This window comes from Pithys albifrons, chromosome 19 (genome assembly GCF_047495875.1).
Source record: "Pithys albifrons albifrons isolate INPA30051 chromosome 19, PitAlb_v1, whole genome shotgun sequence".
NCBI lineage: Eukaryota > Metazoa > Chordata > Aves > Passeriformes > Thamnophilidae > Pithys > Pithys albifrons.
In genome coordinates, this window is record NC_092476.1 from 444,706 (window position 1) to 471,497 (window position 26,792).

Consider the following 26,792-nt stretch of genomic DNA (forward strand, 5'->3'; position numbering starts at 1 on the left):
CGTCAGCGGGGGTGACGTCAGCGGAACGTGACGTCACGCGGCGGGCATGACACGCGTGACGTCACGGCGGCGGCGGGAAACCCGACTGGCAGGGCAGCGAGTGGGCGTGGTCTGGGCGGAGAGTGGGCGTGGCTTCGTCCGCCTTGGGGCGCCGTGTCGGCGGGTAAGGGGCGTGGTTTGGGCGGGTAAGGGGCGTGGTTTCACCGAGTAAGGGGCGTGGCGCCAGCGAATAAGGGGCGTGGTTTGGGTGTCGGTGCGGCGGGAGCGCTCACCGATTGGCCCTCGCGCGCGTCACGTGACGCCGGCGGGCGGCCGTTGTGCCCCGCGCGCGGGCGGGGGTCACGTGGGGGCGGGGGTTGGCAGGGGGCGTGGTTTGCCGCCGGCCCCGCCCCCTTTCCCTGGCCGTTCCCGCGCGGTCGGTCGGTCCGGGCGCGTTCCCGCGCGCGCGCTTTTCCCGGCGCGCCCCCCGCGCGCGCCCCCCGCGCCCCTCACAGGCCCAGCATGGCGGCCGCGCGCGCCCCCCGGCCCTGCTGAGCGGGGACATGGTGGGCAGGGTCGCCGTGGCCGCCGCGGCCGCCCCGCCGCTCCTCGCCGACAGCCACGGCACCGCTCAGGTGGGGCGCGGGGGGCGCGGGCCGGGGGCGCGCGGGGGGCGCGCGGGGGCCCCGCCGGCCGCGGTAAAACGGGGGGCGGTGTGTGAGGGGCCCGCGGGCCGCGCTGCCAGGAAGCGCCTTCCAGGCGCGCCGGGAAGGGGCGTTTTCCCCTTCAGAGGGTGGGATTGCGAGAGTTCGGTTGGGAGTAAACCGGGAGGTACAAAAGGCTTTGTGAGCCCGAGCGGCGCCTGGAGCCGCACAAGTAAACGCGCTTTGATCAGAGATCAAAATACGGCGCGTTCCGCTTGGGGACAGCGCTGGGGTTTGAATCGTGGTGCGAGATAAGAGGTCTCCTGTGGTCATTCCGGAAAGGCGCAGCGTCCCTGGGATCGCCGGGTGTTCGGGGTGGGACCAGCCGTGGCTTCAGTGCTGTGGAATCCCTTCTGAACGTTCCTGTGGCCCCTTCTGGCGTCTTAAGGTGTCAGGATGGGAATTTTACTCATTTGGACTGGCAGAATCCCTATTTTAGGCTTAGATGGCTTTTGGAAACATGGAGATAAAGTTGGTGTGTGCACACTCTGAGCACATTAACTCGAGTTTCTGCCTTCCTGAGAAGTGCTGCTGTAACTCTGTGCTGCTCTGTATTGCCATAGAAAGTCAGGCTGAGTTGTTTGATGCTCACGTTGTGCTTTTGACAGCCGTGCAAGAAACGGCGAGAGGAAGATGCCTCTGTGGAAACAATCACACGGTACTTTTCACCGTTGGCAAAACCAGGGGAGAAAGGTTTGTCAGCAGCAAAACCCAACAACAAACAGGATTATGTTAAAAAGACATCCATAAGTGAGACAGCCACGGTGGCAGCTGGAGAGGGAGAAAACAAAGCACTGCTGGATGCTGATGACAAAGGCTGTAAATTGGCTTTCAAACCATCTTCAAAGCGGAAGAGAAAAGGGAAAAAGGTTCATTCAAGTGATAAACTCAAGGAATCTGAGAATGACCACGAAATAGAAATTATTAGTGATGACAGCAGAACAACAGCAGGACTGCAGCAGGACAGTAGTGACTTTATTGCTGCTTGTGCTGGAGTTGACCAAAAATGTGCAAGAGGGTTGGCAGAAGATGATGTGCAAAGAGAGAACTTCCCAAACTCTGCCCTCTCCAGGAAAAATGCAAAAAACGTTGGTGCTGAAACAAGTGGGTCAAAAAATAGGATGAGGAAATCAAGGAAAAGGAAGCACAAAGGAAATATGGATTTGTCTGGTAGCTTTTCATCTGAAAACCAGATGAATGAAAGTTGTAAAAAGGAAGCTGAAGAGAAGAGAAGCACAGGAGTGGCAGAGTGTGCTGGTGCTGAGTCCAGTTTAGAGGTTCCCACAGGTGAAGGGACATCAGAGGCAAATAATTGTATAATAACAGTGTCATTTGAGGACTTCTTGAAGAGTCAGGGGGAAAATTATGTTGAAGAAGACACAAAGCCAACAGTGGACACTTGTGTTGCAGCAAATGAAATGGACAAAAGTGACAGTGTTAGTGATGCAGAAAAGAGTGAGGGATCTCAACAGCTGCCACTCAGAACTGTGACTGTTCTTGCCCAAGTTCATTCCATTCCCCCCAAATTACCTCCACTACACAAAGAGCAAAAAGGCTCCAGGAAAATAGCTTCCATTTTTTTGAAGCAGAAAGGATGTGGAGGGGAGAAAGAAAGCAGCCCCCCCCTCCTGGAGAGTGAGCAGAATGAGCAGGTGACTCAGAAAAGAAAATCTAATGTAGTTATTGAGGAGGAAGAACTGGAGTTGGCTGTTCTGGAGACTGCAGGCATAGACCCTTTGAAGCCAAAATGTACCCTGGAAGAAAAGCATCAGTTTATGAAGGCCTTTAGACAACCAACAGCAGATGTAACAAAAAGTGGAGTTAAAAAGGCCCCTGGAAAACAAAAGCAAACCCCTGCAAAGGATAAAGAAGCACCTGAAGATGCCATTCCTTCAAATGAGGGGTTAGAAAGTGGAATACCAGGAGATCATGGGGACAAATATACACATTCTAGTCCTGAAAACAATAGAACTAAACCCCAAAGATCTAGAAAGGTTCAGAAAAAAGGAAACAGAAGAAGGAAGGCTCCAGAAACCAAGGAAACTCATGTCTCGAGCAGCAGCACTTTTAAGGGAGAAGAGGATTCAGGTGCTGATGTTCCTGCTGTGGAAAACACCCCAGATGTAATCATTTTGTCAAGTTCAACAGTAACTGAGTTGAGGAGGAGTTTAAGGCAGCAGAAAATCCAAACATCAGCATATGGGACACCCAAAAAGGCCAGGATTAGAAGTGCCTTTTCTGCAGATGAAGTAAGTCTCTGTCCATTCCAGTCTTCCACCCCAAAGGCAAGCAGGGAATGCTCCAAGAAAAGTAACATGTACAGAGCTGAGGTGATTACTGTGCCCTTTGATGGAAGCAGCCCAATAAGGTAAACATTTTACAGCATATTCTACCTTTTCCCCCTTTATTTTTATGTAATTATTTTGAAAGTAAGACATAAATTGATTGGGGTGCATCCCAGAGTTGAAGGGTTGACCATGTTGGAGAATAACAGAGAAAAACCAAAACTGATTATAAATCTGTTTGCTCTAAAGACATTAAAAAACCCCAACCAACCACACAACAAAAAAAAATCAACCAGCTGAGGGGTTGCTTCTGTTTAAAGCACTGTGTCTTTAAAGGCTTTTTGATTGAGAGTTACCATTTGCCTTTTTTAAACAGTAATCAAGTCATCATAACACCTTTTTCCCTAATTAGAATGAGGTTCACACGTATCAATGCAGCTACAAAATCAAGCAAAGCTGAAGCAATGAAAACTGAAGAGTTTTGCTCCAAAAATGCAAAGGTAATTTATGTAACAGTTTGTATTTCAGTGTTTTGTCATTTCCTGAATGTGTATAATTGTATTCTGTTCAGAGTTGTGTAATAATCTGGTGCAATCCAGTGAAACAGTTCTCACTGCCCTGGGGAAGGGACTATAGCTCTGGCCTGGGGCAGAATTCAGGACACCTTCCTGATTTCCAAACATGTTTTATGAGTAAAAATCCTCTTTTCATAACAGAAAAGTCCAATAAAATTGCAATTAATAAAAAGCCAATAAAATCCCTGTGCTGCAGGGTCTCAGGGAGAGCCCCAGGGAGGGCTGGATGTGGGTCACTTGCCAAGGTGGGGATCAGGCAGGCTTGGACTAAATGGTCCCAGGGGCCTTGCCCAGCCTGTGGCAGTGTCAGGGCACAGCAGGGCAGCTGATGCTCAGGAATGTCACTGCCTGTGTCCCATTTCTTCTGGGGACAAATGGGGGATCCTCCTGCAGGGCTCTCACTCCCTTTTGAAAACTTGGGATTGTCTTGGTTTGCTCCTCCTTTCAATTATTTCCTCTTTGACACCAGTGACATTCCATAAAATCACAAACTGTCACGAGCATGACAAATTCCATTGAAGATCAGCTGCAATTGCTGTCCTGGTTCTCCTGCTCTGTGTTCACAGATAAACTGCACCTCCAAGAGCAGATCCAAGGCCAAGCAGCTGGTGGCCAAGGCCAAGGCTCTGCAGCACAGCAGGTCAAGGGCCCAGGAGGAGCCCCCGGGCCCCGTGAGACGCTCCTCTCGCCAGAGAGCCCGGGCTGAGAAGAACCACCCAGCAGAGAGTGATGTGAGTGAGGCTGTGAGGGCAGGAGGGATTCTGATGGACTGAGGGATTATTTAAGCAGCAAAAGTGGTTCTGAGCTTGAAAACCTTTGTTATGAAGAGATGAGTAGATATCTGTGCAAAGGACTGTTAATGAAGGAGGAGAGGTTGTGTTTCCTCTCTTACTTTCTTTGTTTTCTCCCCAGGAATCAGTAATAATTGTGGACTGCAGTGTGAGCTGTGCCATTTCTGCAGAGCACTCTGGGGCTGCTGCCACTGCAACAGAGCAGAGTGGGAAGCCAAAGACACTTCGGAGCTTAAATGATGTTTTGGGCAAGAAATCTAAAAACCTGAAGGTTGTCAAGAACTCCAGTGGTAATTGAGTTCTCCTGAATGTGTTTATTTCATATTACAAAAACCATTTTTTATTATTAAGGATTGTAACTGCAGTACATTAATTTTTCTTGTTGATTATTCCAATATGCACCTTCCCTTTTTGTTTGAGTTAATGCTGCAGAGGTTATTTACCTGTGTTGCTTTGATTTTTTCTTCATTCATTTTGCAAACCTGTCAGTGTGTACCACAGGGTTCTAATTTATGGGGTTTTTGCTAAGGTTACAGGAAATAACATCTATAGTGATGAAAGAAATAAAACTACAATGGGTTTTGTTAAAATACTCACCTTTCCCTTAAGAAAAGGAGATTCCTGTTCTTGTTGAGGGGAACACCCAGGTGGTGAGAGAGAAGCAAAGTGAGAATCCTCTGTCAGTGCCAATCTAATCATGTTTTCTGCTTTTTCAAGGAAAATTGGGATATCAACCTTCCTGCCTTGGCAGGAGTGCCCAGAGCTCTGCAGGGGAACCAGTTGTGATCTTTGATGAGAGCAGGTCAGTTCTCAGGGTTGCAGTTGCTTAAGAATCAAAACTTATTTCAAGGTTCCTTTAAAATTCTCTCATTTTAAAAATTTAAATGCACTTATTGAAATGGGATATAAATGTTCATGGATTAATAATCTGGTGTTCACTGATCATTTTATTAATCTCAATATGTTCACTGATCAATATGTTCATCTGCTTGCAAAGTTGTAGGAGGTTTTTGGAGAGTTCCCCACCCATTGTGGAGCCCTTTTAGTGGCTGAAAATTTGCTTGGTGACTGATTAACAAGAAATCACAAACTGCATGTAAAAATTCAAAGCCAAAGAGAAATTTTTTAATAAAATCTGTAGCACAAAATTTAAAATCAGATCTTAACTTACTACACTAAAATTACTTGTAGCAGTTCCCCCAGACTAACTCATGTGGATTGTGATTAAATTCAGCCTTGCAGAGCTGCTCGTTCTAATAATTCTATTTTTCTTTTTCTTTTCTCTTTTGATTAAAGCCAAGATGCCTCTGAAAACTCCCAAGATGATGAGCAGTTCAGGGCAAAACGTGAATTCCTCAAGAGTGGGTTGCCAGAGTCCCTGAAAAGGCAGATTGCAAAGAAAGCAGCAGCAATGGAAGCTTATTCTCTGGCAAGCTCCTGTTTCAGGACTGTTGTCCATGTGCAGCAGAAGGATCACTGTAAGATCCTGGGTTAATTTCTACTAAATTTGTGCAGAAAAGTAAAATATTTGACTGGAATGGCTGGGAGTTTCCTCTCCTTCTGTGTCTCAGTAAGAAAACAAAACTTAGAAGCTTCCAGTGAGAAGTTTTTGAGTACAAAATACAGAAATTAAATGGGTGCTAAAATTGTCTAAACCTCCATGGCTGAGGATGCAAAATTCTTAGTATTTAATCAGAAAAGTTGGTCTGTAAATTTCCAAATTGGAGAATAAAGATCAGGTTGGACTGTTTGGGCAGAAACCATTTCCTCACCTCACAAAAGAGAGAACAGGCTGGTTCTTTTCCCTGGAATAGAAGTTTACTCTTGCTCTGGGTTTGGGGGGGTTCTTTGCAGGTTCTCCAGTGTGGAACTTGCAGCCACCATCGTGTCCTCTGCTGAAAAACCTGAGGGACCTGAGCACTGAGGTCACCAACGTCACCAAAATCACCCTCTCCCTTGGGCAATTTTCCTCTGTGAACTCAAAACAAACTGGAAATTGTTCTGCATCTCTGGTTAGTACTTTACATTTTAAATTGCTTTGATACTTGTTTGGAATTTTGTTTCTAAAAATCCTGTCATTTGAACCTGTTCCACTCCTGGAATATTTTAATTATTTTTTTAATTTCCCTGTATGTGAGTTATTCATTTTGCATCTTAACATTTGACAGTTCTCAACAGTTCCTCTTAATCTCTGAATTAACACCTCAGTGACCAATTTAAATTAAAAGCTGCCATTCTGTGTAATGGTTTGGGCACTTTTTGTGTGTTTGTGTTGCAGCTTTCAGGCCACCGAGCAGCTTTTCCTGATACATTCAAGAAGGTTCTACTGGATGAGATCTTGTCTTCCAATTCCCAGTTTCCTGTCAAGAAATACTTCCACAAGTTTCTGAGAAAGCAAATGGAACGCCTGGGTTTGGAAAACAGTCCACAAGGTTTGTGATCTCTGCAGGGGAAAAACCACCCTCACTCCTGGCACAAAAAACCAACTGGGAATTTCCTGAAATATCTCACAGAAGGAAAACACTGTTGGAAATAAATTGGGCATCACATTTTAGACCATTTTGACCAAATTCTTCAAATATGGTTTAAACAACTGTACAGTTCTACTGGACATAGGCTGAAATTTTAAGAGGATGTCACTTTTTCTTCCTTAGAAGGCAGAGGTGGCTCTGGAAACCCTGAGGTCAGTCAGAAACATCCTGACAGCTGGAAGGAAACAAAGAGGAAAAGGAAAGAAACAGAAGATCGTAAATCCAAAAGGAGAAAACAAATTGAGGGTGCAGAGACTGAAATGAAAACAAGAGTTGCCAGGAACCTGATTGCTGTATCTGGAGAAAAACAAGCAGAGACAGGACAAGCCACACAGCTGGGGAAAAACAAGGCCCAGAAAGCAGGTGGTGTGAGGGAAGACACTGAATGTCCATCAGAGCCAAGTGCCCTCTCAGGTAACTGCATTTCCTGTCTCAGGTGGATTCTCTTGGCTTGGAGTGTGTGTGTGAGGGATGTCACTGATGCAAAAATCATGGCTAGGCTGATATTCCAGGCTTTCCAACTCTCCTGCATAAGGAACTATTTAAAAATGGGTCATCTTTTTCCTGTAGGTGCTGAAAAGGAAGACATGCTGTGGACAGAGAAATACCAGCCTCAAGATTCCAGTGAACTCGTAGGGAACAAGAAGGAAATTGAAAAGCTGCACAGGTCAGGAGGGGGACATGGATCCAGTCTTGAAATAACTCCAAACATCTTGTTATTTGATTGTGCTCAAAGAGGCAAAGTCAGTTACCCACCCAGGGGCTGTTTGTGGCCTTTGCTTTGCAGCCAAAAAGTTTCCTCAACAAATTATCAGTTGGAGTGAAGGAACTTTGGGTTGTAGTTTCTGGTACAGTAACTCCTAAAGCCTAAAACACACCTGAAATACTCCCCTGGGCTGAGGGATTGAATGAAACAATTAACCAATGTTCTTACCATTTTAGTGAATCTATTCTGTTCTATGGAGAATGAAGAAGGAATCCTTTTTTACAAAAGAATGAAACAAATCCTGAACAATTTCTTTTTTTAAATCTGGAAGGACTTCATAAGACTCAGGGATAAAAAGTGACTGATGTTCCTTAGTTTGAGTTCTGTTAGATCTGAATTTTATTCCCTTTATTCAGCATAATTTTTATTTTTGTTTTGTTCCTTCCTTTTATAGTTGGCTAAAAGAATGGAGAAAAAGAGCTGATTTGGAAGAAAAAAGAAATCAGAAGGGGGAAAAGGAGGACACAGAGCATGAAGGTATGATTGAATTTTAAAAAATATGGCTTATCTTTTGTTAAAAGTAGCAAAAATAGCATTAATCCTTTCTTTTAATTACTTCTACAGATTCTCTAAGCAGCCTTGACTTTAAAGACAGTAAATGTGATCTGAGGCAAGAGCCCAACCTTTGCAACACAGTCCTGATCACTGGCCCTCCAGGAGTGGGGAAAACTGCTGCAGTGTATGCCTGTGCCCAGGAGCTGGGCTTCAAGGTGGGGGCAGCCCTTCCCTCAGGGCATTTCCCTTGGTAATAACAGTGAGCAAAAGCCATTTGTGGCCCAGGGTGTTCTACAAGTTGTGCATTAAATGGCCCCTGCAGGTGTTTGAGGTGAACGCCTCGTGCCAGCGCAGCGGGCGACAGATCCTGGCCCAGCTCAGAGAGGCCACTCAGTCCCACCAGGTGGACAAGAAGGGGCTGAATGCACACAAGCCTTGCTTTTTCAACAGCTGCAGCACTGCCAGGTCACCAAGTAAGTTCTCTGGGTTTATCTGGGCTTTTTTTTTGTTTGGGTGGGGGTTTTTGTGGGGGTGGAACTGAATTCCCCAAACAAATTTTAGGTATCAGTTGTTTTTAAAAAAGACAGCAAGTTTCAGCTTGTCTGGCCATAATGGTGAGAAATGCCCTGTTGGTTAACACAGTTGCACACAAGTTCTCCCAGGCACTCAGCAATAGGACAAGGGGGCACGATGGGCTCAAGCTCTGCCAGGGGAAATTGAAGTTGGAGAGCAGAAAAAACTTCTTTGCAGAGAGAGTGCTCAGGGATTGGAATGGGCTGCCCAGAGAGGGGGTGGATTCCCCATCCCTGGAGGTTTTTCAGCTGAGCTTGGCCGTGGCACTGAGTGCCATGATCTGGTAAAGGGACTGGAGTTGGACCAAGGGTTGGACTTGATGATCTCAGAGGTCTTTTCCAACCCAATCCATTCTGTGATTCTGTGGATGTGGCACTGAGTGAGAATCCACCATGTCTTGATCCAACCCTACTGTGATGAGTGAGAATCCACCACATCTTGATCCAACCCTTCTGTGATGAGTGAGAATCCACCATGTCTTGATCCAACCCTACTGTGATGAGTGAGAATCCACCACATCTTGATCCAACCCTTCTGTGATGAGTGAGAATCCACCATCTCTTGATCCAACCCTACTGTGATGAGTGAGAATCCACCATGTCTTGATCCAACCCTACTGTGATGAGTGAGAATCCACCACATCTTGATCCAACCCTTCTGTGATGAGTGAGAATCCACCATCTCTTGATCCAACCCTTCTGTGATGAGTGAGAATCCACCATGTCTTGATCCAACCCTTCTGTGATGAGTGAGAATCCACCACATCTTGATCCAACCCTACTGTGATCACCAGCCCAGGGCACTCCGTGCCCTGGGCTGGTGATCACAGTGGGGTTGGATCAAGGATTGGACTTGATCTCGCAGGTCTTTTCCAACCCAATCCATTCTATGATTCTGTAATGACTTTATCAAAATACTGAGTCTTGGTTATCATATTTCTGTAGTGGTGGAGTGAGGGCTGTGGCACTTGAGTAGATAGAGGAACAGAAAGCATCCCCTATAACCAGAGGAAAGGAAAATAAGCAGAAATCACAGTAAACCTGACCTGTACTAGATAAAAAGATGAGGTTTGTCTTAAATTTATCTGAGGAATGTCAGTTTGACATTATATTTCCAGCTGCAGTTTAATATAAAACATATCTTGCAGAAAAAATGTATTCTCCAAAGAAAATTGTTTCACCAAGGAGACCACCACTGTCACCCAAAGGAACAGGATTAAAACGAACCTTGACCCCCAAAACACTTGCAAACTACTTCAAAATTTCTTCCAAATGTAAAGGTAATGATGGAGAAGGAACAGCTGAAGAAAAAAAAAGAGGTAAATATCCTTATTTAATAATCAGTTAACTTTGGAGATGGTGAATGTGGAGAGAAGAGAAAATTTTCTTGGGCAGTTTGTACTGGGGGGATTTGAAGCCACTACCTGGAATGGATTTGAAATGGTTTCTGTCCTTCCTGCTCAGTTATTCATCCATCTGCAGGAAATACTCAGAATTCACTTGAAGAAAAGAAAGATGTTCAGATTAAGGCAATAAACAAAGAAGAGGGAGGAGAACACAACAGGAAAAGTGCAACATCTCTCATTCTTTTTGAAGAGGTAAAATCCACATGAAATGCTCTGTGGCTGCACCCACAGCCTGTGGCTGTTCAAAGCTAATGCTGTCTTGCACTTCATTTACTCCCTGCAGGTGGATATAATATTTGATGAAGATGCAGGATTTCTAAGTGCAATAAAGACATTCATGGCAACTGCAAAGAGACCTGTAATTCTTACCACCAATGGTGAGTGGTGTTTGTGACAGTAATTGGGCTTTACACACAGAAGAGCCTCTTCTAATAAGATGGTTTGGAGGGTGGTGGCTGAATGCAGCTCCTAAATGAGTGGGGGCTATAAAGGGAGTATTTTAGTGAATAAAGATGCTGTCTGCTCTAATGGATAAAGAAATAACTAGTTGGGAACATCATGTCACTGCTATCTCTTTATTTAGATCCAACCTTCAGCCTAATGTTTGATGGCTGTTTTGAAGAGATCCACTTCAGAACCCCTTCCTTGGTAAGTGTGTTTGAAAATGCAGATGCCTCCTAAGCAATTACCTGCCAGCTGATCTCAGCTGAAATTTAAATGTTAGTGTAGGTTTATATATTCCTGAGGTATCTGTTTCATCAGAGGACTCTTTTGGGGTTTATGCAAGGATGTGTAGGATACATTCATCTTTACAAGTAGAAGCTGTTTTACTGGCATGGAAAACTTATTTTCTAAACAATTCAGTAGTTCTGAGAATTACAAGAACATCACTTAGTTGATTTTTTAGGATGTAGTTATATAATTTCATAGCTGATAGATCCAATAGCTTTGATCTGAAGGTTGACAGTGCCAGTAGTGGTTCATTCAGTCAAAAGTGTAGGAGTTATTTTAGAAATACTGTGGGTTAATCCTTGAATGTGAACCCTGGTGGTGTGTACAGCAAATTGTTCCATTTGGGGGGGTATGTGGGAACCCTGAACAAATGAGAATCAGAAGGAACTGAGTTTTCAGAAGGGGATTTTGCTTGATGTGAAAACTTGCAGAGTTAAAAGAATGAATGAAGAAACCCCTTTGGAGTGAATACAGTTCAGTAAAAGCTGCTCCCTGGTGCTGAGAGGCAAGGGGTGTGTGTGGTCTCAGGACCATGAGCAGAATATGTTTGCATGTTTGGTTTTAATGAGCTGAATTTCTAAATTGAACTTAATTCTCTGACATGGACTGCACAGATTTGATACTCTGCTTTTCTACAGAGGTTTTAATGTGATTGATGAATTTAATAAACTAATCCTCTGTATTAACAAGCAAAATTTATTGTGGACATAACGAGAATAATTAGAATAATTAGCTGCAGTGTGGGGAGTGACTGCAGGGGTGTTTCAGTGCTCTGTGTGTGCCTGTTGCTCAGGGGAGTGCCACGAGTTACCTGCAGACCCTGTGCCTGGCTGAGAACCTGCGGACAGAGGGCAGAGACTTGGCTGCTCTGCTCACCACAAACAACTGTGACCTCAGGAAAAGTGTCCTCTGCCTGCAGTTCTGGGTCAGGAGTGGAGGGGGATGCCTGAAGGAGAAACCTTTGGCACATCAGGGTAGGTTGATTTAATTTGATCTTTAAAAAAAATCTCCATCTAAAGTTGGGTTTGATTTAATCAAACCATTCTTGGACACATTAATAAATGGTCACTTCTTACAAGGCTCCTAAACATTTGGGGAGGGGGTTTGGGGTATCTTGGGGGTAAGAACTTAATCCCAAAGGATTCAGGAAGACAATCCTCAACAGGTTTGGGGGTGGGAGTGACCAGCAGGGAGACTCCAGTGAGATGATGTAATTAGTCCTGAAAATGCTAATTCCCAGGTGGATTTTTCTCCAGGTGATGATGCAGATCTTCAGGAGCTTCCAAAATGTGACACTGGCTGTGTGGAGACGTTGCTTGGCCTTAAGAACATCCTGTTGCCTTCAGAAGATTTGTTTACATTTCTTAAGGTATTTTTGTAGTTGGCTGATTACTGCTTTGGATGGGGCTGGATAATTGAGTGTAACCAGCACTAGGAACCTCTTAGAAGCAAATCTCTGAAAAGGTTTGTTGTGGAAATTGGGGGATTCTGTGGTTATTAAGCACAATTTAAACTGAGGCAGTGTCCTGGAAGCAAAACAGTCCTTCACCTCATAAACACAAAGCCAGGAGTGTGAGATCCTGTGAGATTTTCTGTAATAACATTTTGCTTTTTAGAAAAGGTATTATATTGTATTCATAATTTTTCACAATTATTATTTTACAGCACAAAATCACAACCATGGAGGAATGGAATAAACTGGTGCAGCTTCTCACAGAATTCCAGATGAAGCAAGTGGATTTTATATATAATAATCTTGAACTTCTCCTTCCCTTACCTGTGCAAGTTCTTTCAAACCAGTGTGAAGCCTCCAGGTCTGTACCTGAAAGGACTACCACTGTTTCTTCCAAAAACAGATCTCCCAACTCAGGGAAGAGCAGCTCTGGAAAAAGGTCTAAAAAGACAAAGACTCAGAAAAGGCATAATATGTTGGATGACAGTGACTTATTTGATACTGAACTGAACTATTCAGCTGAGTTCATAACTCTGCCATCAGATAGTCCTACACCATGTGCTGAAATGAATAAAAAGGAATCCAAAGTGTTGGTGGATAAAGAAGAAAAAGAAGTTAAAACTAAAACCTCAGCAAATGGCAGAAGGTCTGCTCTTGTGGTTCAGTGTCTGGATTCTCTGGCAGAGTTTGTGGACAGCATGTCCTTCCTGGATTGCTGTGTCAGCAGGAACACCAGGGAGCCCCTGGAGTTTTCCACAGAGGAAGAATTTCATTGGGCAAATGCCAGAATCAGAAATGGTCTTTGTGATGAATTCAGTATAGAAAATACTGATTGGTGGAGTTCCCAGAGCTGCAGTGAGGTAAAGGCAGCTATTGAAGCCCTCAGTTTCCACAAGTGTTCTGTCAGTGTTTCACAAAGCTTTGAAGCTTTCCTGGGTACCAGTGAAACACCTGAGAGTGACCAGCTGGAGGGACTGACTTTGCATGTCTCAGCCACAAGGAATGGTGTGTCCTTCAGTCACTCAACTGATTCAGGGTAAGACTTGGCTAAATATTTCTGGAATATAATGCAGTTATTTGTCCAAAAACGCATTTCACAGGGGGTAGGGCTGTTTCAGATGCAATGTGTACACATTTATACCACTGACTCTTGTCAGTATGTCCCAAAACACTGGAATGTGTTGATCACTGTGGGTCTATAACCTTAAATTAACTGCTTGGCAATCTGCAAAAGTGACTTTCCATGTTTGAGTACCTGACTGTAATGCTGTTCAGGAATAGTGGCCTTAGTCTGTTTACTTTAAACATGGACAAGCACCACCCCTGCCCCCAGAAGAACAACAGCCCCCTGAAGGAATGGCTTTTTCAAGACAGACAGACAGACTAAACTGGATTCTCCAAGGATCAGACATGCAAGTCTGCCATCCAGTGCCTGCTCATGTTGAACCTGTGTGGGAAGTGTTGGGAGGTGTTTCTTTTGATGAAGACCTGACAAAACTCAGAGCAAATTCTTCGTAGTAACTTATGCTAACAAAGAATAACCTTTAATAGATTGTGTGATCAGCTCAGTTGGTTAAAACTTGGTTGTAACAATGCCAAGGTCATGGGTTCAATCCCCTGTGTGGGCCATTGACTTGAGAGTTGGACTTGATGGTCCTTGTGGGTCCCTTCCAGCTCAGAACAGTCTGTGAGTCTGTGAATATGTTGCTGCCAGCAAAAATTGGTTTTAACATGAACAAGTCATGGGGCAAATTGGCATAAAGGGCACCTAAAATCTGTTGAGGTCTGAAGAGGAAAATGAGTTAGACCCTTCTTTGTGTAAGGAGGAGGAGCAATGTGGGAGTGTGACCAGGTGTGGCCAACAAATCACAAGTTACACACTGGACCAGATGGTCCACTGGACATTCTGGAAAACACCAGTTGTGTGATGCTTTATATTTTTTAAGGCCACAGGTGCTTTTGGTTGCACTGTCTGACTGTCCCAAACCTCACACCCAGAGCAGCCTCCAGGCCAAGAGCAGAGAGCAGTTTGTTGTGCTGTGTCAGCAGCTGCAGCATCCCCTCCTTTGGGATGCAGTTTGGGACATCACTGTGTTTAACAGTTTTAAACCAGTGGCTTTGCTCCTAAAGAAACCAAATCTTGCAGAAGGAGCAGTAGAGCTTCGTTCTGTGTTCCAGCACTCCCAAAAAGGCTCGGAAGAGGCTGGCAGTGCTCAGGACTGTGTTTGCCAGCAGCCCCCCACACCTGGGCAACAAGCAGGCCAGCACCCTGGAGTACCTGCCCACCCTCCGCAGCATCTGCAGGGCTGAGAGGCTCAAAGAGCAGAGGAAGACCAAGAGAAGGTGAGTTTGGGTTCTCCTGAATCTTGCTGCACTTCAATACACAGGGGAGCAAAGGATTTTAGTAACATATTTTGTCAGATAAATCTAGACAAGAAAGGTGGGCATTGTCTCTCAAAATAATAAAAGTGTTGCCTCACTTGGAAATAACTTTATTCTCTTACAATCACTTTTTTTTTCATAGGTTCTTGCATTATCTTGAAGGGATTCATCTGGAAATACCCAGACAAATGATAAATGGTCTGTCTTTGGACTTCCCTTAGAGTTGCTAACACCAGAAATCCTTTGTGCCTAATGGTGGTATTCTCACCATAGTTTTATTTTTATTCTTTTAACCACATTTTGTATATTCAGAGCCATTTGTATATTAAATTTGTATAAGTATTTAAAATAATGTACATATCTATTGTCATGATATTGCTCTCCACAGCTGAAATGTGGGTTTGTTTGGTGCTGGTCCAATAAGTGCATTTATAATATTAAATGCACAGACTGTTCCATGGGGGCTCCTTCTTGTTCTTTCTCTGGACTTTGGGTCTCACACAGCAAGGAGTCCTTTTGTAACAACAAACTGTCACAACTTCCACAGCAAAGTTGCTTCTTTTCTGGAGACCATTTTGTTCAAGTAAGTTTGTTTCTGAATGTGCAGTTAAATGATAAATAGTTTAAGATGGGAGGGGGCAGGTGAAACAAGTCTTCTGAAGGACTAAAAAATTACTGAAACCAGCTCTTCACAACAACCAGTCTCTACAAAGCACTGTGCCTCAATGTACAAACATTTCTATACATTTCTGTCATGATTTACAGCTGTCAGGTCTGCAAATTAATCTCCTGAAAAGGCAGAGAAATTATTACTGTAGCTCAAGATGGTCTCAGAGATTTAGGCAAGATTTTGTAAATAACAATTATCCCAGTGCTACTTTGGGTTCAGGAATATTTAACTACTTGTAGTCTTGTATATTGTGTTCTATTTTTATGCTTCTTTTTGTATTTGGCAAGACTTCAGCCTGAATATTTGGATTGAATCTGGTTTTATACGACAATAAATTTGTGAGACTTTGCTACAATTTTGGGTGTTTCTCTTGTATGAAAAGTAAGATTGTGAAAATGTTTTCAGTCCATAGAGATGATTTTTAAGGGTTTTTAAACTGGCAACCATGTGCTTTTCTGGCTTTATGTTGCAGCTGGGCTGTTCCTGTTCCTCACACCGAGTCAGATCCCACCCTGCAGTGCTACTCCACTCACCTCAGTGGCTTAATAATAATTATTAAGGAATTATTATTATTCCTTAATAATAAGGAAGGTCTTTTCCTAGTACATTCTGTTCTCATCTTATATTTTTCATGCCTTTAAGATGTTCAGGAATAAGAAATATTTATAAAAATGGTAAATTATTTTAATCTTCCACTTTTTAGATAATCTTCAGAATTTACTCTTTCCATGGTCCAGAATTATCCAAAATTTTAAGTTGCTGTTACAATCTTAATGGGTTGATTTGTTGTATTGATGGTCTGCACTCCTGTACATTTTTGTATAAATAAATAAATACACATTTTTCATTTTTTTAATAATAAAAGTATATCTTTTCACTGCTTTATAAAGGCACTTGCAGTCTACTAGAGATTACACTGGGCACATACAGAGACTGGAAACAGGCCCTGTAAAGGAGAATTATTTTAGAAAATTCATGGGTAATTTGAAAGATCCAAATTAGAAAGCAGTGGGAGACAATCTACCCCCTGCTGAGGTCAGCTCAGTTTGTCCAACTCCCTCAAGAAGTTGTTTGCAGAACCTCCTGTGGTGTCCAGAAGGTAAGGTGGAATTCAGGTATTTCACTTCTTGATCAGATACCACATAAATCAGCTCAAGATAATGAAGATAATCTCTGTGTGTTGATTTGTTTGAGTTCAGATAAATGATCAGCTTTGGGGTTTTGTGCACCTTTTGTATGCCAGAGCAGTTCCAGCAGGGATGGGCTTGAGGAAAAGGGGCCTGGGGCTGGTTTTGATTAACTCTGCTTGGAAGGAAGTGCTTCCCAAGCTCCATCCCAGAGCTGTGGAATTCACTGCCTTTAATTCACAATATTTTCCTGCAGTAGTTTGGGCCCTGCTTTGTCCTTTATCTGCTGCCCCTCGAGCTGCCTTGTGTGTCTTGGGCAGAAATTCAGTGAAACCAGAAGTAAAACAGCCCTGGAGTTTCACAATGACTCCCCCTCCAAGCAGGTTATCAGGAGGTGTCAGCAACTGAAAAACAGAAATCCAACAACCCCACTGGGGCTGTTCTTGTTGAAATCTCAGTCAAGTTTGAACCTTCCCTTTCCCTTTACTGTCATTCCAATATTGCTTTCCAGAATGTGAATGAGGGTGATCTTCTCATTATTCTGTTCTATATAATCTACATTATTATTATTATTCTACAACCCCATGAGTAATAGAGAAAAAAGCAGAGTATCTCAGTCTTTGTAAAAGATAATATAAAGAACCACTTTGCAAATCATGCTGATTCTTTCTTTTATTCTACAGGAGTTGTAAGGACACCACAAAACTCAAGCCAACCTCAGATCTTTTGTGCATGGCTTGCAACAAAGTTATCTGGGGAAAATGAAATCCCTGTTTACATTCCAGTGTTCAACAGTTCCCAAAGGGTAAGTGCTGGAAAGAGATTCTGTGTAGGTGGTTGAACAACTAACTCAGCTTTTCAGATTGTTGCTGTTTGTTTCACAGGTTCAGGATAGTTACAAAGAAATAAAAGCTACAACGCCACTTAGTACCTAAATGTGGAAAAAATGTGTCAGTACTTCCACCTGACAACACATGTAGTATTTAGGGTATAATCTGTCAGAATTTTGAACTGATAATGTGTATCTAGTGTAGCATTTAGTTACCTGCAGAATTACAGTGTCCTTGCAAGATGTACATAAATTCACTAAAAAGCATTATTGTAGTGCACTCTAGCAATGCAGATTAGCAATGCAAATTAAAGGAGTGGAATGAAAAATACTTGAATTTCTCTTAATCTGTCTGAGTTGTTGAAAATCTTTACTTCAAATTTTGTTCCTTTCTCTTTTTTTCTTGTCTCAATATTCAGTTTATCCAAATCACAGCCTTTTTAGCATTGGCTTTAATGTGGAAGAGGAACACTCTCAGTAGGACTGGCAGATCCTGGAGTGCTCCAGTGTCCCCGGGCTGGGTTTTCCTGGCACTGCTTTGCTGTCACAGCTCCTGTGAGGACAGTGGCACTGCCAGCTGCCAACATGGACTGACTGGTGTGTGTAGAGGCCAACCTGGGCTGGGCTGAGACAAACGGGGGGTGTGAGGACGAGCCCTCCTGGACACGGGACCCTTAGGAGTGAATGATCAGCAAAGGGACTTCTGGGTCGTGGGAGACAGGACAGGGATGGGATGGGGATGGGGACAGGGATGGGGATGGGGACGGGAATGGGGACAGGACAGGGATGGGATGGGAATGGGGATGGGAATGGGAATGGGGACAGGACAGGGACGGGAATGGGGACAGGACAGGGACGGGAATGGGGACAGGACAGGGACGGGAATGGGGACAGGACAGGGACGGGAATGGGGACAGGACAGGGATGGGGATGGGGACAGGATGGGGATGGGGACGGGAATGGGGATGGGGATGGGGACAGGGACGGGAATGGGGACAGGACAGGGATGGGGATGGGGATGGGGACAGGGATGGGGATGGGGACGGGAATGGGGACAGGACAGGGATGGGATGGGAATGGGGACGGGAATGGGAATGGGGACAGGACAGGGACGGGAATGGGGACAGGACAGGGATGGGGATGGGGATGGGGACAGGATGGGGATGGGGACGGGAATGGGGATGGGGATGGGGACAGGGACGGGAATGGGGACAGGACAGGGATGGGGATGGGTACAGGGTCAGCACGGGTGCCGTTGGTCCCGGGCCGGTCCGGCCGGCAGGGAGCGCCCCCGGTGCCGGTGCCTGTGCCGGTTCCTCGGGCCGGGCCGTGCCGTGCGGGGCCGCTCCGGTTCCTCTTTCCCCTCAGGGCTCCGCCCGCGCCGGGCAGCGATGGAGCACGACCGCAACAAGACGCGGCTGCTGGAGCTGCAGAGGGCGGCGGGCACCGGGAACGACCGTTGTGCCGACTGCGGGGAGCCAGGTACGGGCTGGGCGTGCCGTGGCCCCGGCACACGGCCCCGGGGAGCGGCGTCGGCACCGGCCCCTTCCCCGCCTCGTCTGCGGTGCCCGGGCTGGGTTTGCAGCTCGGGGGTGTCACTGCACTGGGGTTGGGGCAGGGAAAGGCACTGAGGGGCTGCTGGAGGGCCCCCGCCGCCCCCACACCCGGGTGGGTCAGTGGGAGCAGGCAAGGAACTTCTGCTTAGTGTGATAAGGGAGAAGTGGAGGGTGTGCAGCCCAAGGAAATGGGCTTGCCAGAGCACTCGGGACCTGTTGGGATGCACCTGCTGGGACCACGCCGGGGGAGGCAGGAGGGGGATGCAGCTGCAGGCAGGGAGGGGATGCAGCTGCAGTAAGAGGAGGGGGATGCAGCAGCAGTAAGAGGAGGGGGATGCAGCTGCAGGCAGGTGGGGGATGCAGCTGCAGGCAGGTGGGGGATGCAGCTGCAGGTAAGAGGTGGGGGATGCAGCTGCAGGCAGGTGGGGGATGCAGCTGCAGGCAGGTGGGGGATGCAGCTGCAGCAAAAGCAGGAGCCTCCATGGGCAGTGGACACCAGTCCTCGCTGTAGCTGTCTATACTGGGTTGTGCTCTCAGTAGCACTCACTGCCCACAACATCCTTCAGCAACAGCAGCTTTTCCTGCAGAACTAATAATGAGCTGAGCTCACCTGCCTGCACAGTCACATCAATTCTTAAGCAAACAAGTCAGTAAAAGAATCTACAAATGCACATTGTTCACTGTGGAAAGCAGGTGTTGTCCCCCTGAACACAGTGAAGTGATGCCCATCAACAGTGGAGTGGGAATTGATGTATTTGTTATATGTGAAGCCCAGGCTGTGCTTCAGATGTGCTTTTTCAACCTTGCCAGGGCCTTTTCCCATATGTGAGTTCATTCATTGTGTTTGTGTCTAGATCCAGTGTGGGCTTCCTACAAACTTGGAATATTCGTTTGTCTGTATTGCTCTGGAATCCATCGCAATCTCCCTGGAGTCACCAGAGTCAAATCCCTTCGGCTTGACTTCTGGGAGAATGATCTTATAGAGGTAAAGCAGTAATTCCCTTCTCCCCATTTCATCATAACCTCCTGTACCTTGTAATTCCTCAATGCCATCCACTGTGGACAAAGGAACAATGCCACACAGAGCCAAGGTAACTCCATGGATAACTTTTGGGAGTTTTTATGACCTGCTCAATCAAATTGCACTGACAGGTGACAGTCTTTCTAACAGTCTGTGGTGTACATTTTTATATACCCAGTAACTTCTCACCATGGTTTAGAAAGCCAGAGATATTTCCAGGTAGTGTGTTCTATTTAGAAAGCAGCATACCCTTCTTAGATCCTGGTTCAGCCTCTCATGGTTCAGTTGCATTTTGTTAGTAAGATAATCACAACTAATGTCTGGGAGGAGGTGGAGCAGGAAGATTAGAAATAATTTTCTCCTAATTTTCAGCAACCACAGTCACTTGCATTCCTTCCCATTTGGTTCAGAACTGTAAATACTGAGAAAGACTCACCCACTTAAAATTTGCAGACTCTAGTGCTCAAGTGAATTTTGTCCATGTATCTGGAGACACACTGAGTTACTCAGCAGAAGGCACAGTGCCCTCTGATGCAAGTTCCTCACATGGTATTGATTTGTAGTTGCACACCTAACTGTAACTTCTTTTGTATTTCAGTTCATGAAGAGTCACGGGAACCTCCGTGCCAAAGCTAAATATGAGGCCAAAGTCCCTCCCTACTATTACATCCCCCACTCCAATGACTGCTTGTAAGTTGGTGGTGGATTCACCACTGCAGACCTTCCCAGCTGTTAGCTGCTGCTTCCCTCTGCAGGTCTCTGCCTGCCTGGTGAAAATAGAGGCAGGTCAGCTCTATCCATGTTTTCCTCTTGCAGGGTTTTAAGAGAGCAGTGGATTAGAGCTAAATATGAGCGTGAGGAATTTGTCGCCGCCCGAGTCTGCCAAGATCCTTGTACTGCAGGTAAGAGGATTGCCAGGGAGAAGGTGTCAGCCTTCAGGCCAACAGCAGAGTGTTCTGGTCACAACTTTGAGCATCTTCAAGGTTGGCTTGTCACATTTGAACTGCTGGATGTGCAGTCAAGAAGAGGCTCCTAAGAAGAGGCAGTTAGACAAGTGCAAGGTGTATTCAGGTCTTACAGTTCTCAACTTCTCTGCTCATATTTTCATATGAAGTGAAAATTCTCAGATGGAGAAGAGGCTTGAAACTGTGCCACATCACATTTAAGTTGGAGATCAGAAAAAAATTCTTTGCAGAGAGTGCTCAGCATTGAAATGGGCTGCCCAGAGAGGGGGTGGATTCCCCATCCCTGGAGGTTTTTAACCTGAACTTGGCCGTGGCACTGAGTGCCATGATCTGGTAAAGGGGCTGGAGTTGGACCAAGGATTGGACTTGATGATCTGGGAGGTCTTTTCCAACCCAATCCATTCTGTGATTCTGTGGATGTGGCACTGAGTGAGAATCCACCATGTCTTGATCCAACCCCACTGTGATGAGTGAGAATCCACCATGTCTTGATCCAACCCTACTGTGATGAGTGAGAATCCACCACGTCTTGATCCAACCCTTCTGTGATGAGTGAGAATCCACCACGTCTTGATCCAACCCCACTGTGATGAGTGAGAATCCACCACGTCTTGATCCAACCCCACTGTGATGAGTGAGAATCCACCACGTCTTGATCCAACCCTTCTGTGATGAGTGAGAATTCACCATGTCTTGATCCAACCCTACTGTGATGAGTGAGAATCCACCACGTCTTGATCCAACCCTACTGTGATCACCAGCCCAGGGCACTCTGTGCCCTGGGCTGGTGATCACAGTGGGGTTGGATCAAGGGTTGAACTTGCTGATCTCGGAGGTCTTTTCCAACCCAATCCATTCAATGATTCTATGATCACCTTCAGCTAAAGAGTTCTGCTCTTGTGCCTCCCTCCTCTGACACTGCTCTCCCTGCAGGGAGCCGTGAAGGATTCCTCTGGAAGCTTGGGCCGGGACGCAGACAGTTCCACAAGAGGCACTTCCTCCTGTCAGCAAGGGAAGGGGTGATGAAGTACTACGAGAAAGAAGTGAGTTCCTCAGCCAGAGCTGGCCATAGGTAGCAGGTCAACATCCACCCTCAGGCAAAAACCAGCATAAATAACTTTGTCTAGTTCTGCAGCCAAGACAGCCAGCGCTTCTTGGAGTCCAAATGTTTCCCCATTAATATATGTGTTATCTTTTGGATTAAGGCCCTTTCCTTATCCCTTATCTCAACCCTGCAGCCTCCTCTGGCTTAGTGAGCACAGGAAATGGATACTGGCAGTTGAATAGCAAGACGAAGACGAGATCTGTTAGAGCTGTTGCCCCTCCTAATACCAAAATATTCTCTCAGCAGCTCCTGCAGCATCATCCTCAACATGTGTCCCTTCTGCAGGAGGCTGGAGCCAATTGTTCTCCAACTACAAGGCTGGAGACAGACCCATCCCTTGCAATGCAGACACATCCCTCAAACAGTGAGCCAGCATTTGCCAAGGAAGGGGAATCGCTCTTCGTAAGCGGTTTTTTGTTGCGTGCAATTAAGGCTTTATGTTTCAGGTATATCCAATGTTCAGGTGTTTTAGGATGTCTGCTTTCTCTCAGTAGGGAAGATCCAGTTCTCCCACAGCTGTCCTGTCCTGCCCTGCCCTCCCTGTGAGCACTTTAATACAGTGATGCTTTTCATTCACAGTCCAGAGGGCCCAAAGCTGTGATCAGCGTGCAGAGTCTGAATGCAATGTTCCAGGAAGTGAAAACAGGACATGCACATGGGCTGCAGATCACCTACAACACAGATGGGCAGACAAGGAACCTTTTTGTCTATCACGAAAGTGGAAAGGTGAATATCACGAAGGTTTTGGAATAAGCAAGATGCTTAGATGTTTGATCTGTGTTTTGGAAGAGATGCCCTATTTCTTCAGGATCTGGTTTTATTTGAAGTCACTAAGACTTGTAGAAGACAGAAAATGGCAGAATTTGACAATAATAGCTGTAGTATTTCACTCCTCTTCTCTTGGGGCATATATTCCCCTTCACCCCCTGAACAGACTTAAGGCTTCAGTGGGGCACAAATGTAAATCTCTGTGAGGTAACTGCCTCATGGTTTTATACAATTTTGTGGTTGTATTCTTGGGAGCCTTCTTGTCATCATAGAAAATATTGTTCTACATTATTTCCAAGCTAACAATGGTAATTTTAGGAAGTATGTCTACAGGTTTTGTTAATTTCTGTTTCTTCCTTTGTCAAGAGTTCTGGTGTCTTTCCTCTGGTGTCTGTTCTTAAACAGCCCCTAACTGAGTCAAGTGGAAAAGCCTGTTTGCACAGACCTGGGTGACTGTCCCTGCTGAGAAAGTCTAGGCCCTCCTCCGGGGGCATATTTAAATTATTTTGAAGGGTCAGGGGTTTTCAGGTGTCTGGGACGAGTCACTGACCCTCTCTGCCCTCGAGGGGAAAAGTACCTCTTTGCAAAGAGGTCAAAGGAAGGAGAAGGGCATTTTGGAGAGAAAGTGCTCTTACTCTGCTTGTTTTTCTTGTCTTTGTTTTTGCTGTTTTCCCCAGGAGATTGTTGACTGGTTCAATGCCATTCGGGCAGCACGTTACCATTACCTGAGAACAGCCTTCCCAAATGTCCCTGAGCACGAGGTGAGAACTGAGCAGGGCCTGAAGCCCTCTGGGCAAACACAGGGTGGGGAAGCATTTTCTCACTTCTGCCACAGTCAGGTTCTCAAAGAGTAGCACTTGGGTCTTGGGAATGGACAGAAGAGGTAGAAGAAAAGGCCACCATGGATAACATGCAAAAACTAACTCCACATTTAAGGCCTAGAAGTCTCTGTGGGATCCTTATAAAGTGCAATCTTTTTAAAATGTTGTTCCTTCTTACTTCATACTTCCCTTTGTTGAGCAGGCAAAAAAAACCCAGACTCCAAAAGCCACAATTGTTAGTGATTTACTTTGAGAGAAATAGAGCAGAAAAACAGTCTTGAATGAGCCATACTGTCCTGGCTTTGGCTGGGGCAGACACACATCTTTTTATTTTTGTGTTCTAGCTCATACCCAGGATCACAAGAAATTTTGTCAAAGAAGGATATATGGAGAAAACAGGACCAAAAGTAAGTGCATACTTGGCAGTACAGAGGAGAATGTCTGGTAATTCTATGATGTTGACTAGTAAAGGGCTTGCTCAGGGTCTGCTTCCTGGGTCCATCAAAGACAGTATATTGAAGCCTGTCATGTTCTTTGGGATCATGTTTTGTGTGGAAAGTAAGATGGGGAAGAAGAATCCTTGAAGAGAAAACAAGATTGATTAGCTGGCAGTGGACATGCAAAGTGCTGTTACACAACACTCCCTGGATTGCTGTATCTGCCAAGGGCAGCTCCTGCTAGAACAGAACATCACATGCTGACCCCTCTACTTCTCTCTTTCATTTACAGTCAGTAGCACATAAGTCACCTCTGCTTGGAGCAGCCAAGTGCCCTTGAGAAAATTTCACACTGAAGCCAATGGTTTGGTTTGGTTTATTGTGGGAAAAGTGTTTGGCCCAGTACTCCTTGGAAGAGGAGAGTGAGGTTTGGGGCACTGCTGAAGGAGGAGATAAAAGTCTGAGGACTTGTTTGAGCACAGCCACTCCTGGCCTTGCTCTCCTCTGAGTGAACCATGAACCAAAGTCCCTTGATGAAGGTCAGTGGTGCAAAGCTGAGACTGAACATGCTGGGCTTTGGCCCAGCTCATGGCCCAGCACCTTTTCTGCAGGTACTTGCACAGAGCATGAAAGACAGAGTGTTTTTCTGCTGAGGCCTAAATTGTGCTCAGACTAAAGTGAGCCCCAGGAGAGGCCTCTTCAGTTCAGCACAGAGCAATGAATAGCTCAGGAATGGTCAGATAAGGGTAGTGAATGGAATAGGCCCTTTTAGGAAAACCCCAGTATTGTGCACCCTGAAATTCCAGGGACAGCCCCTGACCAAAGTGTTGAAGCTGATTGCTCACTGTCCTCACACAAACTCCAGGGGTTGTTCTCTGCAGTGCTTTCAATGCATTTCCTGCAACTTTCTTAATCCTATTAATTTGATCAGTGGTAGAACCAAACTTCCCTGCCCAAGAGATTGTCATTGAATGCAAATCTGTAGTTTGAGCCCAGGGAGAAGAGAGCTGAGGGCTGCACACAGCAGTGACTCACCTGAACCAGTTGTGGGGGGAAAGGAAACTGAACCCCAAGTCCTTTAAGCAGTCCAGGGATCTGAATAGGCCAAACTCCTCCTTGGGATTTGTCTTCAAAGAACTTGTACCATCTCCCTGCAGCACAAGGAGGCCTTTAAGGAACGCTGGTTCAGCCTGGATTCTCAAGAAAGGAACCTGATGTACTTTAAAGACCCACTGGTAAGAGGAGTGTTCTTTGCTGTTCCACAGCCCCTCCATGAGGTGGGTCTGTTCTCATCCAGCTCTTCCAGTGGCTGTGCAGGCTGGAGCAGGCCCATCCCTTGTCAGTGGATGTCTCTGGCCTGCACAGTGGCTGTGAGGAAGAAGAGACAAGTCTTTTACAAGTAGCTGCTACTGCCTGTGGCATTGATGCTCAGCCTTTCCCAGGCCCAGTGCCACTGTACCTGTAACTTTGGGCAAGACAAGCAATATTCCACTAACAGCCTCAATATCCTGCTTTCCAGCACTGCTCTGGCCATGGGAATATCCTCCCTTGCTCCTTCTGAACACCCACCAACCAGCTCTGTAAGGGTGGTCTCTGCCTCCTTTTGAGAGTGCCCCTGAGTGCAAAACAACCTTTGTTGTGTTTCCTGCTGGTGGCACCAAATCAGTGTCCCCTCCACACATCCCCTGATCCTGCTCCATGTCAAAGGATAGAGCAGTGTCTGCTGGAGCTGTGCTGTCCACTGGTTCATGGCTGTCTCCTGCTTCCTTCTTTCCAGGATGAATTTGCACGGGGCCAGATTTTTATTGGCAGGAGGGATGAGGGATATGAAGTACGACCTGGCTTTCCCATGGGAGTCCGTGTGAAGAAGAGGAAACCAGTGATCACTCTGGTCACACCAGGGAGAGAGTTTGTGTTTATTTGTGATAATGACAAGAAGCAGAAGGAGTGGATTGATGCCTTGGATGGAATCATCTCCCAGTGCTGATGTCCCCAGGGAGGAGCAGAGTCAGGCAGCTACATCTCACCTGGCTGCAGCTCCTGTCCACACAGGGTGGTCTCAACAGAGTGGGATGAATGTCTTTACATCCCTGGCACAATAAAATACAAGTCACCTTTGAGCTGTGGAGGATACTGTAATGGAACCACTCTGATGGAATCACACAGATACCCCCAGCTCCTTGCTTTCAGCATTTTCTACTGTTTGACCTTTTTATGAGTGGCAAATCCAACTCCTGAAGATGAACTTTTTCCAAAGCACAACCCCACATGGCCCCAGCAAACACATCATGAGCACAGAACGAACAGGTGCTGATCTGTGTCACCTAGAAACAGAGGAAGCTTAATGAGCCTGATTAGCCTGAGCATTGAAAGGCAGAAATGAGTTTTAAAAGTGTTGAATAAGGAGCAGTGCTCAGTGTGGAGTGGGAGTGCCTCCTCATCAGGTACCACATGTGTCCACTGTGCAGGAACTGATGGAGACTTGCACTGGCAGGTACAGTGCTCTGAGTATTTCCATGCCACAAGACCAAGCCTGAGATCTGGTTCTATCAAACAGCAAGTCATTCAGATATTTAATTCTTTCCAGACAGCCTTAGGTTGCAAAGCAAGAGGAAGTCTTGCAGACCAAGTTTCTGGTGAAGCTTCCACCTTTTGCTGACTATTGCCAGTCAGTCTGAGATACTCGGAATAGTTCTCCTCTTCTGCAGAAAGGAGGAAGTGCCAATATTTGCAGGAATTTGTGAGATTTATTCTTCTCTTTTTTTCCCCCCACAACAGTGCAAAAGAATTGAGTGGGATCATCGTTCTACCTGTCTCAGCCA

The 26,792-nt window shown here is 45.7% G+C and overlaps 2 protein-coding genes across 4 annotated transcripts; both read left to right on the forward strand.

Annotated features, from left to right (window-relative positions):
- The first annotated feature begins 410 nt into the window (after positions 1-410).
- On the forward strand, positions 411-16,224 carry ATAD5 (ATPase family AAA domain containing 5). Its single transcript, XM_071573764.1, has 23 exons — positions 411-614; positions 1,292-3,051; positions 3,381-3,468; positions 4,110-4,274; positions 4,456-4,624; positions 5,052-5,136; positions 5,631-5,812; positions 6,189-6,346; positions 6,613-6,766; positions 6,989-7,279; positions 7,436-7,532; positions 8,026-8,108; positions 8,196-8,341; positions 8,449-8,599; positions 9,847-10,017; positions 10,181-10,296; positions 10,388-10,481; positions 10,688-10,752; positions 11,630-11,810; positions 12,093-12,205; positions 12,502-13,325; positions 14,468-14,632; positions 14,814-16,224. The coding sequence occupies exons 1-23, from the start codon at positions 543-545 to the stop codon at positions 14,890-14,892; spliced, it is 5,409 nt and encodes a 1,802-aa protein (XP_071429865.1). The 5' UTR covers positions 411-542; the 3' UTR covers positions 14,893-16,224.
- A 2,423-nt stretch (positions 16,225-18,647) lies between these two features.
- ADAP2 (ArfGAP with dual PH domains 2) lies at positions 18,648-26,256 on the forward strand. Of its 3 annotated transcripts, none has more exons than XM_071573738.1 (11): positions 18,648-18,779; positions 19,708-19,838; positions 20,473-20,564; positions 20,691-20,776; positions 21,773-21,882; positions 22,191-22,346; positions 22,524-22,670; positions 23,390-23,473; positions 23,878-23,940; positions 25,128-25,205; positions 25,748-26,256. In XM_071573738.1, exons 1-11 carry the CDS (start codon positions 18,689-18,691, stop codon positions 25,955-25,957), a joined length of 1,248 nt encoding a protein of 415 aa, XP_071429839.1. In that variant the 5' UTR covers positions 18,648-18,688; the 3' UTR covers positions 25,958-26,256. The 3 variants fall into 3 exon arrangements, with proteins under 3 accessions (XP_071429839.1, XP_071429840.1, XP_071429841.1); XM_071573739.1 differs by having other exon boundaries at positions 22,230-22,346; XM_071573740.1 differs by lacking the exon at positions 22,191-22,346 and having other exon boundaries at positions 25,748-26,117.
- The last annotated feature ends 536 nt before the right edge of the window (positions 26,257-26,792 follow it).